The sequence below is a fragment of the Aplysia californica genome, unplaced genomic scaffold (assembly GCF_000002075.1).
Source record: "Aplysia californica isolate F4 #8 unplaced genomic scaffold, AplCal3.0 scaffold00142, whole genome shotgun sequence".
NCBI lineage: Eukaryota > Metazoa > Mollusca > Gastropoda > Aplysiida > Aplysiidae > Aplysia > Aplysia californica.
In genome coordinates, this window is record NW_004797412.1 from 109,716 (window position 1) to 128,311 (window position 18,596).

Below are 18,596 nucleotides of genomic sequence, written 5' to 3' on the forward strand. Positions count from 1 at the left end.
TTTTTTTCACCGAAAGCAAGACAAACGAACAAGCTTTAAAATGTACACATGTCCAAAAATTGACAAGCGCCCAATTCTATAATGTCGTGGCACATACGTTCATAATCATAATGCCACAAAGATGTCTTTCACTCCTTCTGATGTATGAAGCCATCCATGAGATTCTCTTCACTGCCTTTAAATGTTGAGAATACGCAATAAGTTGGTAGCTTAAATTTTAATTAGCAGAAAGAAAAAAACGATTATTATAAGGAGAAATTAATGTCCCCCTAGTCCTTGAGCTGTTGACATTTGCAAACTCTGCCTCTTTAATAGTGTGACCCATCGCTGTTACTGGCAGTTAGACATTCAAACAGTACCAACACTCCCACTTGAAATACACTCTTCTGCTTTTTAGTCCTTCAACTCCTTCCATTCCGCAACAAAAAAACCCCCAATATATATATATATAGTCAAACCATAAAAACTTGCCCCTTTGTGATGTATTACTGGATAACAATAGCAAAATCATAAGAATGATGTCGCACACTGCCTATAATTCAGGAGCCCACATAAACTGCTTGTAACTCCATCCTAAGAAAGATTTGCTTGTCCTAGACCTAAAGCCTAAACAAAACAATACAATGATGTTTCAAACAGCCACAAAATTCAAATGGTGAACAAACAACTTCTCATTGTCTGACCTATTAACTTGTAAACTATGCTCCCCTCCTCTGTTGTCTTTTTAATTTCTGCTATTTTACTACGCCACACATTTCATTTGAAACTTAATACCTATTTGTCAGGCAACGCATCAAAATGAATGTAAAGCTTTAACACTAATGTTTAAATTAAACATATAAGGTAAAACAGATGGTACAAAATTAATTTAAGCAAACCAACATTCTTTCAATCTTTTACTTTTAATAAAAGGAATTTCAAGTATTAATATGACCATACCCATCATAGTTTTGGAATTCCCATATCACTTTGACAAGTTGCAAGGCATTTATTGTTTCCAAGCCACTGACCAGAAAAGTCACTACAGACATATCAATACTGTCTTCAAAGACATCAAGGCACTCTTTTTGATCAGTTCTACTTCTGTTGTTTACGCCTTGGAACTGACTTTATCTGAATAAATATGCCATCACATATGCTTACAAATCGTAAACTTGTCAACAAAGTATCACCAAAGGTTTAGGTTAATACGTTAACCTATATACCATATCTTACTACGCCTTTCTTTGTTCACCCCTTTTTTTCTCATTGCTATCAAAACCAATCTCTTCCTTTAATCATAAAAGCTATACTATCCCACCAGTAAGTCACATGCAAATATTTATTTTAGATGTCCACAAATTCCAACACAAACAACCATACAGTATTACCACTTGCACATAAATAAACTAAAATGATAGCTAAAACAGCCTTCAGTATAACCAAAACCAATGATTTGTTTCTTCCCCTTTTACTTTTCCTATTCCATAAAACAAAAAGGAAGAAAATAGAGAAAGTTTGATTTGAAGCTCTTGTCAACACCAATACCGAAGTACTGTTCCTGTGAACTGAACAGCACTGGAAGCATGGTGTGAAAATAGTGCCTATTGGAAATACAGAGGGTAATATGATAGAACATAATGAAGTACTGTAATCTGTTATCCATGCATGAATACTCTTAATTTGCTTAGTCTTTTACTTCACAAATCAGTGGGATAAATTGTAAACTGACACAAGCGCGCTATAATACAGGGACTGTCAAATCACCAGGTAGCTGAAATGGAGAGATTTTAATCAAATACTTGCAGCTAACAACATAGAATACATTTAATGCTCAGAAAAAAAGTTTGAATATGGTAACTAAAAAAAGAGTACAAGGATAACAGGACATAAATAGTCTGGAAAATTCAAATTATTTTGACAGCCACTATACAGTAGAACCTCTTCCCTCTTGTGCTTAGGGATGAACACTTTTGAAGCTCCATAACTGACCACTGGCAAGGCCCAAGCATAGTCATGATACCAAACAAGTGGGATTTGTCATTTCCCTATGAGCACAGAACACTTGAAACATACTGATACCTTACGATGTCCAAGGAACCAGAAATGTTCCGACAATATTATTCCTCACAAATAGTCACTTTTGGGATCAAATTGAACAAGGTCAATTTCCTTTTAATCGATAAGTGGCAAAAGTGCTCTCTTCATAGAAGAAATACCTCAACACAGAAAACATAAATAGCAACAACCAAATTCTTATTCTCTTGTAAATGTTAGACGCATACAAGCTTGAATGTCAAATCCGCATTGCAAAATGCATTTATGTTAGCTTTGCCAGTGACATCAACATATAACATGCAATTTACAAATTAAAATACACATGAAATGGAATAAAGGGATAGAAATATCATGAACTATGAGAATATAAGCATGTCCATTAAAAATTTTCATATTATACAATGAGGGCTGTTCTGTGTTTTTTCCCAACCAGGTGACTTGCACATGAGTAATACAAAAAGCGATGTCAGTCGTAAGTCATCGCTCATTCCATACAAGTTACAAAGAATAGTCAACGTTCAAGTTGCACACGCCAAGGCACAAAAATACATTCAACTTTTCTACATAATCAATGACCATTCCATATTTCTGTTCTGCCGTGCCCATGTCCAACCCATTTCCCAGCCTCCCCTCTCAGCCCATTCCCACTTTGTCCCAAATTTCCCATAAGGGCCCCCCCATCTCTCCACAGCTCATGCTAGCATGGTGCAGGCCGATGTTTGAGAGAAGTTAGCGGTATGTGTCCATTAGTTAATCCATTGAGAAGTGAGTGGCTACCAGAGCTCTTACTGCTCTCTTTGCTCCCTTCACTGGAGCTGGTGATTGCACCGGGAGGGGGGGAGTCGCACAGCTCGGCAACGTTTGGACTAGGTTCTTCTGGGCTGCTCAGTCCCTCCTCCATGTTCACTACCCTCGAATTGGTCGGCGGCACAGAAAGTGTTGGGCGGTGCTCGCTAGAGTTTGTTGGGTAGTTTCTGGTCTTGTAGTTCTCTCTGTCACTAGCACCTGAACTGACAAGTGGCACCTGGCGGAATCCTCTCCCAGGTGGTTGGTTCAGAGCTGGCAGTTTTAAAGTAGGATGTGTGCCATTAGAAGAAGATGACACGGGGGGTGTTTGAGCAGCAAAAGGTCTCTTGGCCCATGTAAGATCACTGGGGCCGGCAGAGCTGTCAGGAGGCGGGCCCGATTTGAGAGGGTCAGGGCTGACCAGACTGAAAGCGTGTTGCTGCTGTGATGATGACTGGGGGCCACTCTCAGAGTTTTTTGCGAATGTTGATGGTTGGTGAGCAATGTCTGCTGATGAGAAGGGATGAGAATTCTGTACAGTACTCAGTTGGTGTGACACTGACGGATTTATACTCCGGTCCTTATTTATCAAAGGTTGAAGTTCTATTAGTCCTGAGCTGCGTGATCCGTGATCTGCCCCCACACCAAACGAAGGGGGTGTCGTCAGCATATGTGAGTCTGGCTGGAAGTCTCCAGACATGAATGGTTGTCTCACATCGTCAACATCCACACCCGACTCAATGGGAGAGTGAAAGTCACCCCCGATATCCATGTCATTTAACGAACCACCCCTGAAATCATGACTCTGAGGGAAGAAGTTTCTCCCCTCAACATCCTCATCTGAATATCCTTCATGGTGTAAGCTCAAATCTCCATACAAAGAATTAGTATGGTAATTGTCGTGTGATCCCTTGAACTGGTAGCCACTGGGGTTAGCACTAGCCGAGGGCCGTGATGCCGCTGCTCCTTCACAGCTTAGGCTATTAATACTGCTGGCATCACTGCTGTCCTCAGGGTCAGGCAATGTGCCTTTGCCACCACCCTCAGTGTGGCCTCCGCCATCATTGAAAAAGTACGACACTTTCTCAAAGCGAGCACTGAGGTGTGGAAGCAAGTACTCAATGATCTCCATAAACGTTGGTCTGTCTTTTGGTTTCTTTGCCCAGCAATGTTGCATGAGATATGCCCTGGGCAGAAAAAGAATGCAAATATTAGAACTTAGTTGAACACATGTATGTGATCCTGTCTAACACTGGTTACTGTCAAAGGTCTAGAAACAAAAAAAAAAGCATAGCAATACTTAAAACAAATTTCTCTAAAATCAGTATTCACTTCTAAAGATGAGATCTAATATTTTAACAAATATATTTTTTCCCCATGTACAACAAGTTACAGTTCTTTATACATTTACCCACTGACAAATCAATTATTCTTGAGACACATTAAAAAAACCCAACAAACAAATGATATCCTCAGAAGTGTACAAAACTCAGCTTCAAGGGGCTTTTTGTTTCTCTCCCACTCAAGAAAAACCGGGCCTGTAGAATCATCGCTGTAGGTCTAATTTGCATTATGTTCAGCCCATTCACCAAATTATATACCAGGATTTAACAACACTCCATAAACCATGCTCAACTATTTTAATATGCCAAAGTGAGCACATCATTACATCTATGAATTATTCTATAAAACATGTCTAAATTATGTCTGATTGTTAGAAGTATAAAGTTGCCAAAGCACAGTGCCATAACAAGTGAAGATGTTGAAGTCATTCAGCTCTTCACACAATCTGAACAATTTTTACCTTTTGAACATCTTTGGAGAATCTCCACCTTATTATCTACTTACTTTCATTAGTTGCAAAATCAGGATAGAAACATGGATCAAAGGTACTTGTCCGCTAAATAAACCATTGAATGGATCTTAATTGTTCATTAACAATGAAAATCGTTCCAAGTGAATCCGTCAAACCCCTTTAGCAAATATTTCTTAACCCTGCTCAGCTTCCTAATAAGTCTTAAACAAGATTTTAAAAATAATAGAAAGACACTACATAACAGAAACACAGAAAAGCACAATAGCAGACACCATCTAATTATCCAGTTGTCATAATATCAGCACAGCAACAAAAACTTTTCCCTCACACCCATTCTATCTCTCTCTCTTTCTTCCACTCCAGCAAAATAATCACTGCTTTATAATTATTATTCTACACAGTAAAAAAAACCAAACTTATCCAAACGCCACAACGCCAAACCAATGTGCCAGGATCTGGACAATAAAAATCTATCTTATCTCATTTTATCTTTATACCAAACACTTTAAATTGTAAGAAAGAAAATGAAACCATAGAAAGAGAAAAATAACAAATAGAGGAATAGACACTTACATTTTTTGTGGACATTTCTTTGGTATATCCATAGTGCTACCATCCGAAATGTAACGAACCACCTCATCATTAGACAGGCCTTGATAGGGTTGAGCAGCTAATGTGACCATCTCCCACATCACCACACCATACGACCTGAGCAATGATGCAAAGCCAATATGATAAACACATATTCACAAAAAATAATCCAAAGTGGATCACTTTTATCTGTTGTTACAGTGTCATCAAGATGGTGTCCAGTAAGAATTAAAAAAAAATTGAATAAGCATGTGCAAAATAAGAACAAACAAAACTACGAACACATCTTCATCGTTTAGAGTTGCAGCCAAACAATCAAAATTGGGTCTGTTTATAAAGAACAGAGATGTCAGATATAATACTACCTGCACACCTGTTCTAATGCAAGTTAAAAAGTATGAGACATCACCCGTCAAAACCTACCAGACGTCAGACGTTGTTGTAAAAACACCATCCTTAAGCGACTCGGGAGCCATCCATCGTACAGGCAGCATTCCCTTACCACCTTTTCTGTAGTAGTCTGTCTCGTATATGTCACGGGTCATTCCGAAATCTGTTTTGAACAAAAGAAAGACCTCAGTAGAGTAAATTGAAGTCTGCAAAAGCCAAAAAACAGATAAATGGGGGGCTATAGGGAGGAGTACAAATAAAAATGAAAATATATTAATTATACATTAGATCTACATTCCTCGACACAAACATTTACAATTGCATTATTTTAACTCTACATTCTACTGTCGCGTCCTCCAAAACAGAAGCTGGAAAAATACAAGTGTTGAAAAATTCAAGACAAATCAAAGTGGATATTCACCGATTTGCTTTACCAGGAAAAAAAAACCTTGCTGAAAGTTATAGTAATCTGGTAAAGACGAAAAATACTTGGTCTACAAAAACAGAATTTTATTTGTAAACAAGTGGGGGGAAAAAAGAACTCTTTTCCAAAATAGAATTTTTGTGGTAACAAGCAGACTTGGGGCTCAAACTGAAACTGAGGAAAATGACAGGTATACATGTTGCTTCTTAGCATACAAACCTCCAATTTTCACAGTCTTGTCCTGTGCCACCATGCAATTACGGGCAGCTAAATCCCTGTGCACAAACTTTGTAGCTGCCAAATAAGCCATTCCGTCCGCTATCTCACCAGCCATTTGAAGAATGTCCAGTAAATTAGGAGGACTAACCCCTGAATTCTGTTGAAACAAGATGGCCACTTTAGTAACTGCAAGTAAACTGAACAGTCAATCTGATAACAGCTTTCAAATAGCCTTTTCAAGTCTATAGATTCTCTCCATTACAAGATTGTTAGATCTTATTGAAAAAGCTCTCTATTGTAACATAATTGGAATTTCAATATTTCAGTAAGTCGGCACAAGACAACCAGTCACTCATATTTTTAAAAGCAGGGAGGCGTGACAGAAAAAGAACACGGTTTTTCACCATTTGAAATTCTCCATTTGAATCCATTCCATTTCTTTCTAAGCTTCTTTTCAATTAAAAGGATAAATTTAGAACTTGACAAACTCTGCAAAATACAGGGTATGTATTAATCCCACATAATGATAAAACCTCCAACTGAACCTCACATATAAAGCCATGAGATGGCTGGAATCATGAACAATTGCAGTTACCGAAATTAAAGTTTGCTGTGATAAAATTTTCCTTGCCCACACAGGATAGGCCTACCTTTTCAAGGCACAATGGTAAGATGGAACAGAGTAGACAGCTTTGCAAGGAGTGATTGCAGCATCTAGTGAGAATTAAAGTTTCCCTATAAGTTAAAGAAAACCAGAACTTTTTAGAACTGTGACCTTACCTCATCTGGTCTATGTTCCCTGAGATAATTTTTTAAGTCTCCGAGAGCCATAAGTTCCATTATCACAAGGGCTGGTTGACTAGTAGACACTACTCCCAGCAGCTTTACAACATGAAAGCAATCGAACGCCCTGAAAGAACATGATAAACAGTAATAAATATTAACATAGTGTAAATGATGTAGTCTTACTTTCATTACTCACAGGTTCTGACATTAAGCACACTATGAAATACAATCAAACCTTTCCAAGATGTCCACCCAAGCCTTAGAAAAGTGGTTACCTTAGACAGGTGGTCCTCGCTGGACTACAATGTTGAAAAAAAATAAATTAGAATTTGGACTGGACAGGTGGTCATTAGAGCAGGTTTGAATGTACATCTTGAAGAGCATTTCCCACGGGATCCTTTGGAAAGATGTTTTACCCTACTTTCTTCTGTTAACAGTTGCAAATGGGTACTTTGCAATGGAAAGAGGTAGAATATATAAATGATAGCAGGACAGAATTTACAAGCTGCTATTGTCCCTGAGTGACAGTGTTGGTCAATCCCGTGAAGAAACTGCCTAACCAAGAGGACAATAGGGAAATTATGTAAATCTGTTGTTAAAAGGCCCACATCACTATAAATAAGCACTTTTTAAAACCTTTTCATTAAGAATGACCAAGCCATCAATCAGAGAGCATAATTAATAACACAAGAGTAAAGCTTACTTCATAATTGTAGCTTCCTTCAAGAACTCCCTCTTGTCATTGAAGCTTGCCCTGTCATTTACAGTCTGCAATGAGAAAGATCAGAAGGATAACAATTAAAGAAGTAGTAAACCACTAAGACTTGTGTTTTCATTTCCATGAGCTGCAATGAGAAAGATCACAGGGATAATAATAAAAGACACAGTAAACTACATTCACCAGTATTTTAATTTCCATGGGTTGTTGAAATAAGCAATTTTTCAATAAAACTCAAATTCACTCACACAAAGCCAATAAAATTCAATGTCATACTGTGAGGCAAACATGGAAAGGTAGGACATGAACTTTGTATGTAATAGACGCTGAAAACACCACAATCTTATACTGTCCTTGACCCAGTTGAGTTAGGTAAAGCATTATAAAACTGGTGCAAATTGGGATTATGCTTGCTTGAAACCATTTATACGTCTTTTGAGATATGATTTCACTTATTCAAGATATTTCTTTTTCTGTAAATTTTGTCCCCCTCCCCCCACCTTTCTGAACAGGTAAGATAAAATTTATACAACAAAACAACTATCCTACTTTCAGTATTGTATTTGATGTTTCAGTACCTTAACAGCCACTGGAATTTCTTCATCTGGATCTTCTCCCAAGCCTTTGGCTATTCCTTCATATACCATTCCAAACGATCCTTGTCCAAGCTCTTTGATCAGCTTAATCTTGTCCCGGTCAACTTCCCAATCATCCATGTTGTAAACTGAAATAGTAAAGAAGCAATGCAATATGTAAAATTCTTGGATTCAGCTTATTTGAAGGAAATTGTCCAAAAATTGAACTTCATCCAGAGCTAGGAAAAAAACTAGTGACTGCAGAAAAAAAAAAAGTACCAATACATTTCAAATGCATCCCTTCAATCCATCTAGACTTCCACTATACAAAGTTTACAACGTCATTACCAACCGTCTTTCATCAATTATGAAAATAACTTAAACAACCACTGTGCCAAAAGAGAAAAGCACTTTCAGTCATCAGCTTTTGGAATGATGACTAAATCTTCAACAGTCCATTATATCTAAATATCAACACTCAAGTATCTTTGCAGCTCAGTATATACAAGGATGCTACAGACTTGGTTCACGCACTTCTGATGAGCTCAGGTCAGAAGACACTTTGAAATAACAGTAAGGAAATTGACAGCAAGCAAGACAACACAGGCTGAAGAAAAAAAATTAATTAAAAAATCAGCAACAGAACTAAACCTAACAGCAATCTAGCAATTCACAAAACCATCAACAGACACAATATTCACAAATGTATTATTACATCACATATTCAGAAGTATAATTTACAACATCCTGTTATGAATGCAGTGAACAAAACAAAGAGAAGCTATGAGATGCCTTGCTTTGTAAAACTGTTATAGCTTTCATGAATTGATATCAAACAAAGAGAAAAGCACTAAAACCCACGGGAGAAGGGACCAAAACACAATCTCCCACCTACAAATACTACATGGATACTGCACTGCCATTTGAATAGTAGCCATCCCCAAAATTTCACCATTTTGCCTGTACCGTGGCCACACTTACTATTCAGAATCTATTTTTTCAATGCCCCATAGACTTTTTTCTCCCGATCCCCAAATAGATAAACTTTTAATACACCAATCAGTGCTTCCACCAGCTGAAGCTGAAAAGTAAGGAAAATTCTGCCGGGGGTCTGGGGGCCGAATAATTTAGTGCCTTTAGAGGGTTGAAAATGGCATTTGGGAGCCTGTTTGAAGAGATTGCCTACAACCCATAACATGTATTTTTTCGCAAAAATTTTGTCTTCATTGATTTCTTCACCATTGTCTTTCCATTGCTATCAATGTTTAAAAGCAGGTTCCACTTCCATTGCTACTATTATAATTCAATTAATTTGCCATCGCACCATTGACAGAAAGCAAACCTGCAAATAATGAATAGATATTCATGTACCTTCACAATACAGTTGCCCAGCGTATACCCTAATTTTCCTAAATTTTCACGCCTAAATGTCGTTATGTCACAACCTCGGAACACTACTTCGAATTATTCTTGATTTTAGTAGTCTTTAGCATAAATTTCTTTCATTGTGGCCCTTATCGCGTTCCCGTGCCGTAGAATCTTCGCATTGACAATTTCTCTAGATCTTGACAAATTTGCAAAGTTTCTTTCTGACAGTAATTTTCTGTCTAGAGACACAAGTCAATTTACTTGATCAACACGCAGATTTTCTAGCCAGGGCAACAATCCGAAGATAGACAAAAGAAATGAGTGAATGATAGAAAGGAGGAAATTGGCACAAAAAGTTCTCCAGATTTTGATCAATCTGCAGGTAAAAATGTACTTCCAACCAAACCGCAATGAATGCATGGGGCACAGCAGAATAGTGGCGGATTGCAGGAAATGCAATCTGGCAGGTTTCTATAACATTAACTTATTGCCGAGAGAATTACCGTAAATATCCGTAACTATAAATACACGATACGAAGGCGAGTATGGATCTTTTGCTACGGAATTTCTGCAGTCCTGCGCTGTTGCAGGTTTTTACGGAGGGAGTAGAACATGATGGAGGAACAAGTACGGAACTGGCAGAAAGTATGGATTTCCGTAAAAATACGGAAGAGTGGAAGCACTGCCAATAGAGAATACCACAAGATTATGACATACTCACATACTACAACACGCAACAGAATAGAAGGGTGAGAGACAAGAGGTTGTAGATTTACTGACAACAATATTAACACTTTGCAGTCACACAGCCAACAGTACAAAATACCCCATCTGGTCACCCAGCCAGGAGAGTGACTGCAGCGGACTTCTCCGGCCTGCGCCAGGTGACTGGAACGGATAATTTTCACCGTTGCATTATTGCGCCGAGTGACCGCAAAGTGTTAAGTTATAACATATAGAATGATATGGTAAAAAGTCACTCACTTTGTTCAGAGGGCATGTAATTGATGTTGGGAGAGATGACCGTCAATGCATTTTGACTGAACCTGGAGCAGAGAAAACATGCAGACTAATTACACAAGACAATGCAAGGTAAGAACAATTAAATGTCCATCTTTGGCAAGCCCAAAAGTCCTACAGAAGTTTTTATTTCTTATAGTAATAGTAGAGGGTTTTACGGCGCTCGCAACTGCATAAGGTCATATGAGTGTCAAGGGGCGGGTGTCAACGGAGAAGTCTTCACAGGGAATCAGACTTAGACTGCTCACCTCTCTAGCTTCAACAGCACAAGGTCTGGTAAAGGGTGTTTTTTTTCCCCCAATAACTACAGACAGCACTCTTATGGATGGATCAGATTGCGCTTGATCACTAAATGGTGTAAAAAATGTGAATATATGTACACTGGAACGCAGTGAGGGATCGATCAATCACACAAAATTGTGGGAAAATGTGGAACTTGTATAATCATCTCACTTTCAGCAATGAAAACAAAATAGCTGCAATTTAAAAGTCAAATGTAATCTCACAATGAGCACACAGTCAACAGTCAAAAACACATACACATGCCCTAAGTGACAAGAAAATTCACACACAATAGTTGGAAAATACATAAGCATTACCAATTATAATACACTATCTCAGAATAAAATAACGCAGGAAATAAAATGTGAATTCTTGAATAAAACAATTTTAAAAATGGACACTGCAGCTTACCGGTGTTTAGCGATTGCCCACACGATTCCAACCACAAAGACAATGACCACAATAACCGCAATAACAGTCACTGCAATAATCACTTTGCTCATGTCCTCTTCACCTGTTGGACAGCAACAAAACAAGTCGGTTAAATGAGTGCATACCCAATCATCATGTCTCAAAAGCTGATGCATTGACTATGCAGATGAAAGAAGACTTTAAAAATGCAATTACCAAAGCTATTTCCCCACCATCCCATTACACCCCCCCAAAAAAAAACCCCCCAACCAAACACCAACAAACAAAAAATCAACTACAACCCGAAATCAAATAAAACTGTCTTGGTTGAGGTAAAAAAATGTTGAGAACAATATATGTTCCCACCAAAACTTCACACGCACTCTTATTGATCAAGCACCTTTGACGATATTTATTCATTTACCTGGAGGAGGGGGAATGATGAAAAATCTCTGGGCAGTGTGGGAAATATTGTGGGAGCCATTTCCCGCGAGAGACACAGGTTCGATCTGAACTGTCCAATTGCCTGGTCCCAACCCAGACAGTTTGTAGCCAGAGTGCTTTTGGTATTCAAGAATGTTCACACACAATTTTTGGGGAACCAGCTGAAAAAGAAAAAAATATTATCAAATCAAGAGACAGTAGGCTTCGATATAATAGCAGAAACACATAAATCGACGACGAGAGAAGTCACCCCAGAACTTCAAAAGCCAAGGTGGGATTATTAGAATTTCCAGGTATTACCAACTATTGTATGATAGAACCAGAAGAAAAAAGTGAAAACTGGGGCGTCTTCAGGCACTCCAAGAAGGAGGGACTTGCTAAACAAAAAGAAAGCACAATTATATCTATCAGCGGCACACTTGATCTATCTACTCCGTCATCATGGCCATGTATACATAAGAATCCCTTTCTGCTCAAGCTGACAGTAAGAGCCCATTTGTAGGCGTCGGTGGCCTAGTGGTTAGGCTACTGGACTCGTAATCGTGAGGTTGTGGATTCGGGGGTTCGAGCTGCTGGCCTGACGTTGTGTCCTTGGGAAAGGCGTTTTACACTAATTTTCCTCACTTCACCCAGTGGGAATGGGTACCCGGCCACAGACAGTGAAAGATCTTGTCAGTACGTCAGTGTTTGGCGCCTGTAAATGGCCGCTAGCACTGTACGCTTCCCTGGTCTGCTGGGGTAATAGTATAGATTGTGAAGCACATAGAGCTTGCAGTTGAGCAAGGATTTGCGCAATACAAATGCTATCTATTATTATTTTCCGAAGCAGTTTAAACTTTCCATTTGTGCATTTAAATAACCAAAAAGTCTGCGAGGATCTTTTGAATTTTTATGACATGAATTTGTGTGAAAACTACACTAAAAATGAAGAAAGAATTAGTGAGAAATACAGCAACTAGTTGAAACAATTATCATAATTGAACGTGGGTCATAGAAAACCTTATGCGGCAGAAAGGGAGAAATTGTCAGGACAAAAAGTGGCAAAAGCAAGAAAAAAACAAAAACAGATAAAAAAGCAAGGTTTCAGAGATATGAGAGGACATGCAATGTCTGGCACAACACAGGTTACCGCATGATCCCATAGCTAACCACACAGTACTACCACTCCGATGACACTCATGACATTAACACAATGCTAAATTTTGCTGAGAAAAGATACATGTTTTTAAGGGTTACAAATATTTTTTTCAGTCTGAAAAATTTAATTTCAAACTACAAGATCTATGGCAAAAATACAATTTACTTTCAACAATGCCATTACATTAGACTTGATAAAAAGCCTTGTTTGAACTCACAAAATAACCCCCCCACCCCAAAAAAAAAAAAATATCAGGAAAAACCACTCACATCCTTTTGGTTGGCTCGTTTGTAATAGATATTGTACATGAGAACAAGGCCATTGGGCCGAGCAGGCGGCTGCCACTTCAGCAGGACTTCACCAGTGTTGTTGGTGATAACGTCCACTTCAATTGTGGAAACGTTCACCTTGTCAACATCCTCTGGAGACAGAAATGTCAACTATGTAGCCAGGATAAAACCACTGGTTTGAACAACATAACCAAACAGTTACTGTGAATAATGAAAACATTTTTAAAGCCCATCCATAAAATTGAACAAATTTATAAAGAAATTATTCAATATTCTCTGTGAGGTCGACGTTGGCATTGTTGAATACACCCCTGTTTACAAAACAAAGAAAAATTCTTCTCTATGTGGGTTGGAACTCACACTTTGCCAACAAAATGAGAAAAGTAGGACCTCTACACCACAAAATGCTGCTGGAAAAGTAACTTCATGGTCAGAAGGTTCAAAGGTGTACAAGATAGACTTGGTTCAAACAGACATTTTTCTTATTAGAAGATCAATCCTTTCCTCAACACATGTTTTACTACAGCCTTTGGGGGTGGAACTATGGAAAATATTTACATAGCCCAGGCACCCCTCACAAACTGACTAGGGCACACCACCAAAATACTGCCGAAGAAAATTTGCAGTTAATAATTAACACCCTAACAAAGAAAGAGGTCCTTCAAGCAACCTCATATTATGGTCTCTACAAGAACTAAATTTCTAAAGCTCTACCTACCAAAGAAAACTTTCCCACCCGATAAAAAATACAAGTAGTTAAAATATGACTAAATGTACAAAAAGCAGTAATCAGCATACAAAAAACATACACCAACTGTATCAGTTTTATGACACCTACGTGCGGCTTTTGTTCTCCCAAGAGTAATAGCTCTGTTGTAACTGCACAGCTTGCTCACGTTCTCTTTCCCACTGGTGTCTTGACAAGCTTGGACCTGAAAATTACAAATAGCATTTCTCTATTTCAATATCAAATTTCAAAATACAACAGCTGTTGCCAGAACAAACAGATCATTTTTGAATTATGTAAAAAAAATAAATCTGTTCCCTACACGACGAACATTGTGAAATAAGACTGGCACAGTCATATTCTTACACTTTACTCACCAGTGTCCTGTCAAGCTCATTTGTAATATCTTTCAGCATTCTATATTTCGTCTTTTAACCTGGCACATCAGAGCGATGGTAGTCTCACCGACTCTGGTGTTGGTCCAATCGGCAATCAATATAAGTAGTTCAATAGAACAATGACTTCCTAAATGAACCTGGTTGTTTTTTGTGCACATAGGATCTGCAGTTTTGCTTGCCACTGATGTTCAATACGTCCATGTAGGAAAAATATTCAGGTCAGTAAAAACACACAAAAAGTTTTTAATTTCAAATTCCACAGTGGTAGCATAAAATTTTTAAAAAAAGAAAATAATCAGATTTAGCAGTCTGGTTTTAATATAGAATCTATATCAAACTAATTGTACCTGCAACAAAATCAGAGTAATTTTATGAAAATGTGTCAAATACACCAGAAGGAAAAATTTTTGGCGTGTAGAGTGGCACTCAGGAAAGGCATCAGAAGTTTCTACAGCAGTTTGGCAGATGAGGCACAAGGCCTAAAAGGCTGGCCCACCTCAAGGACAGTTGTCAATTTGCTATTATCGAATCATAGGGGCTACAGACATGTGGTATAGTTTTGAAAAGGAAAATTTGAGCAAATCAACTAAATCACTGAAATTTAAACTCAAAAACATTCAAAATCTATGCTGTTTCAACTAACACGCCTTTAAATATGTTGCTCAACATTCGAAATTTCAATCAGCTGTTGAGTGGACTGGATATTTTGAAGAAAAAACAACCCACCACCTACTGGCTAAAACAAGCTGAAAATACAAAAAGAGTATAGTATAATACAGCGTACATAACAACTTTACGATACCTCAATACTGTACTCCTGGTAATGGTCCAAGTTCGGGAGAACCACCTTCAAGCCATAGACTACCACCTCTTGGATGTTGTCAGTGGCATTCTTGTCAAAGTTGCTCTCAAACTTTTTCTCCTCCACATTGTCAGACTTCTCGGTAGAATACGGAACCAGTTTGTCTCCATCTTTTACATTGGATATATTTTTGCCGTGTATCTCATTGAACTGAGTCACACTGGCAAGCTCTCGTAGCTGAGGGTCACTGTTCAAAACCCTGTCAATGTCAATTCCATCTGGTAGTTTGTCATACCTGTTGAACAAAAAAAAAGTGTCATTTTGACACAGTAACAAACATAGCTTGAAGAAAAAGTATGTTGTAGACAGATTTAAACAACAGAGAAAATCATGCTATCAAAAAGCATAAGGAAGAAACCAACTTAAAGGGTGTAGCGGGTAACGATTCAGGTCAATTTTCGATGAAATTATACATTTTCTGAAAAGCAGCTTTTTAACACCTTTGATCATAGATTTTATGGTCCATATAGTAAAAAAAATAATTGATAAAATAGGTGAAAATTTAATACGTCTCAAACGACCTCAACCCCCGCCCCTCTTTTGCAAAAAAAAAGACTGCTTGGCCACTTTTCCTCTCTATTTGTTACATTTTGTGCCTACTTGGTTAACTAAACTTTTAGTTGTGAGGATATTTGTAGCTGTACAGACATAAAATTTTGCATGTGATTAGAAATAATAGTGCGTGTGGTTCTGAAACCTCCAGAAAGAACTAACCTTCAAATTACACAGTGACATTTTGAAATGCGTTTTTCCTCAAAACTTTATTTTTGAAATACCCTAGGTCACTAGAATCCTAAAATCTCAGCTACAAATCAGGATACTGTGCTGACACTTTTAACACATATGCAGATTCGGTTGTTACATGTCACTGACAAGATTTTTTTCTCCAAAAAATAGTTAAGGCCTGAGAAATCTGCTTTTGAAAGTCATTTTATGCTCAAAATTTCAACCGCAAAAAAACAACAACAAAAAACCTCACTTTTAAAGTCCTAGAAATTCCAGAATATTGTAAGAATATTTCAAAACATCAGTCAGTTACCTATAACTGCTTCTACGAAATTGATATTTGTAAACATTATGCCTTTTGGTTTTCAAAATTTTAGGATTTCTCAAGTATCATATAATTTTAACATGGCTGACGGTATTACATAACATATTGGGGTAGAAACTTTTAAAAATGTTTTGAATTATTTCAAGGAAGGTACTGCATGTGAAAGTTTGGTTTGAAAAGATGCATTAATAACAAAAATAGCCTTTGTGAGTAGCTAGACCCCTTAATATAATTTATACAATCAACAAGAGATTTTAAAGAAATTTATTTAATAACACATTATTTCAAATTAAGCTACCAACAAAGCATTTGATAGAAACAAATTTATAACAGATATTATAATTTCAGAGTAAGAACAGCTAATATAAAAAGTACTCTTTTACGAATGGGAAACATTTACTTTGGCTATTTTAGCCACCTGTCTCTCTCTTTTTCTATTTATCCAGACACTCTCATCTTTTATCAATTTTTAGGTCTGTTCCTATGCTAACTTTTCCTAATCCATGCAATACAAGGTGTTAATGCAATTATAAAAAAATGGGAAACAAGGCCTTCTTGTTTGAAAAATCTATTGATGCAATCAATTTAACGGTAAAACGTAATTATTCTTCATCGAGTAGTAAGGATGTCACAAAATGGTGTGAAAGGAGAGACAGAAAGCCTTCCTGTAATAAATTGTAATAATCATCTCTTTCAGATTTGGCTGCTTTACTTCAATTCCAGGTTAATTCTAGATCATGAAAAAATGATCAGAAATAATTGTGTCAGCACATTGTATACCAAAACAAATTGTTGAACGTCTTTTCAACTACACCTTTTCTTTAAAAAAAACAAACCCCAACAAACAAACAAAACAAAAGCAAAGAAAAAAATTAAACTTTCTATTTTTTCCTCTACATAAGTAACTGAAACATTGGTAATCTATTATTGCACTTATCTCTTAACACAGACCACAGCTTTTCTGCCTAAATTCTTCCTGTCTCCTTTATCCAAACACAAAATCTCAAATGTAAATGTCAAGGCAAGATGACTCCATACTTTCCTCCTAGTCTCATTGAGCCAAAAATCAATATAGCAGCAGACTGACAGCACACTGAAAATGACAGGTCTGTGACATCCAAATTACAGGCAGATCAATCGCGAGGTGAAAACAAAGAAATTGCAGGTAAATGTATGTCAATGTGTAACTTCATTACCTCTTGCAGTACACATGTTTCTGAAGGTAGTCCTCAAAGTAGACTTCAATTTTCTGCATTCGCTCTTCTTCCTTCAACTGCTCTTGAGACTTGGGACAGAGACAACAGTTAGCAGAAATGTTGGGTTTGATCTCTTCCTCTGCTGCTTCATTCTTATATTTTTCCTTCGATGGGACAATAGCTGAAATGTAAAAGCAACAGAAACACTGAGCTAAAGAAGGGAAGAATATTACTTACAAGTGGCACCCACGAAATGTTCCTAATTCTAAATTCCATAGCGGCAATATAAAAAATATAACAAAAGAAGAAAATAATCAGATTTAGCAGTCTGGTTTTAATATTATAACATATCAAACTAATTGTACTTGCAACAAAGTCAGAGTGATTAAATGAGAAAGCGTAAAATACAGCAAAAGGAAATAGTTCGCGAAAGAAATTAAATCTAACATTAACAAACAGAACACCAACATTTAAACGCACAATGACTTTTGTTCAGCAATTTTTGAAAAAGCAAAGAGCAAAAAAGAAAACAATATCAAGGAGGGAGGTATCTACATTTATCTAAACATGAATTGTTCTTTAAATTGCTCAACTCATCAATACAGGAGAGGCCACAGCTCGCTTTACAATGTTAGCATATATAAGTGTTGAAAAGCAATTTTTCTGGCCATATTTCCTCCACTTTTTGTACAAAATTTTACAATTTACCACTTTTCCTTACATTTTCGACATTTGAGTATCATTTGCACTTGGGCATGAATTAACCAACAAGCTAGTCTTTTAATATCCCTTTCTCACAGAACTTCCACAAGATACAGGAAAACCATGGATCATGGAACTCTCCAAACAGCCAAATCCATAACTGCCCCATTATGTATTCAAATAAGAGTCGCCCACATTGTACACTAGTATGATAGCACCAGAAGCAGTTTAAGCTTTTACCCTTTCTAAAGAATATGTGAGCACTATTTCTCATTAAACGGTCCTTTTCTTTTTTTCAGAGGGTGATACACACAGTCAGGCACCGATAACTCAAACACATCAGGAATTCTATAAAAACACTCTGT

The 18,596-nt window shown here is 37.3% G+C and overlaps 1 protein-coding gene across 1 annotated transcript in view; it reads right to left on the reverse strand.

Annotated features, from left to right (window-relative positions):
• LOC101863259 (putative molluscan insulin-related peptide(s) receptor) overlaps window positions 1-18,596 on the reverse strand; it is a 49,099-nt gene continuing 30,503 nt past the window's right edge. Inside the window, exons 12-25 of the mRNA XM_005096910.3 lie at window positions 17,530-17,710; window positions 15,223-15,517; window positions 14,134-14,227; window positions 13,275-13,426; window positions 11,848-12,028; window positions 11,424-11,526; window positions 10,695-10,756; window positions 8,346-8,491; window positions 7,753-7,817; window positions 7,044-7,173; window positions 6,264-6,420; window positions 5,654-5,783; window positions 5,213-5,347; window positions 1-4,010 (exon numbers count right to left, since the gene is read on the reverse strand). Of these exons, the coding sequence (XP_005096967.1) occupies window positions 2,735-4,010; window positions 5,213-5,347; window positions 5,654-5,783; window positions 6,264-6,420; window positions 7,044-7,173; window positions 7,753-7,817; window positions 8,346-8,491; window positions 10,695-10,756; window positions 11,424-11,526; window positions 11,848-12,028; window positions 13,275-13,426; window positions 14,134-14,227; window positions 15,223-15,517; window positions 17,530-17,710 (3,107 nt within the window). The 3' untranslated portion in view covers window positions 1-2,734. The remainder of the gene's footprint in view (window positions 4,011-5,212; window positions 5,348-5,653; window positions 5,784-6,263; window positions 6,421-7,043; window positions 7,174-7,752; window positions 7,818-8,345; window positions 8,492-10,694; window positions 10,757-11,423; window positions 11,527-11,847; window positions 12,029-13,274; window positions 13,427-14,133; window positions 14,228-15,222; window positions 15,518-17,529; window positions 17,711-18,596) is intronic.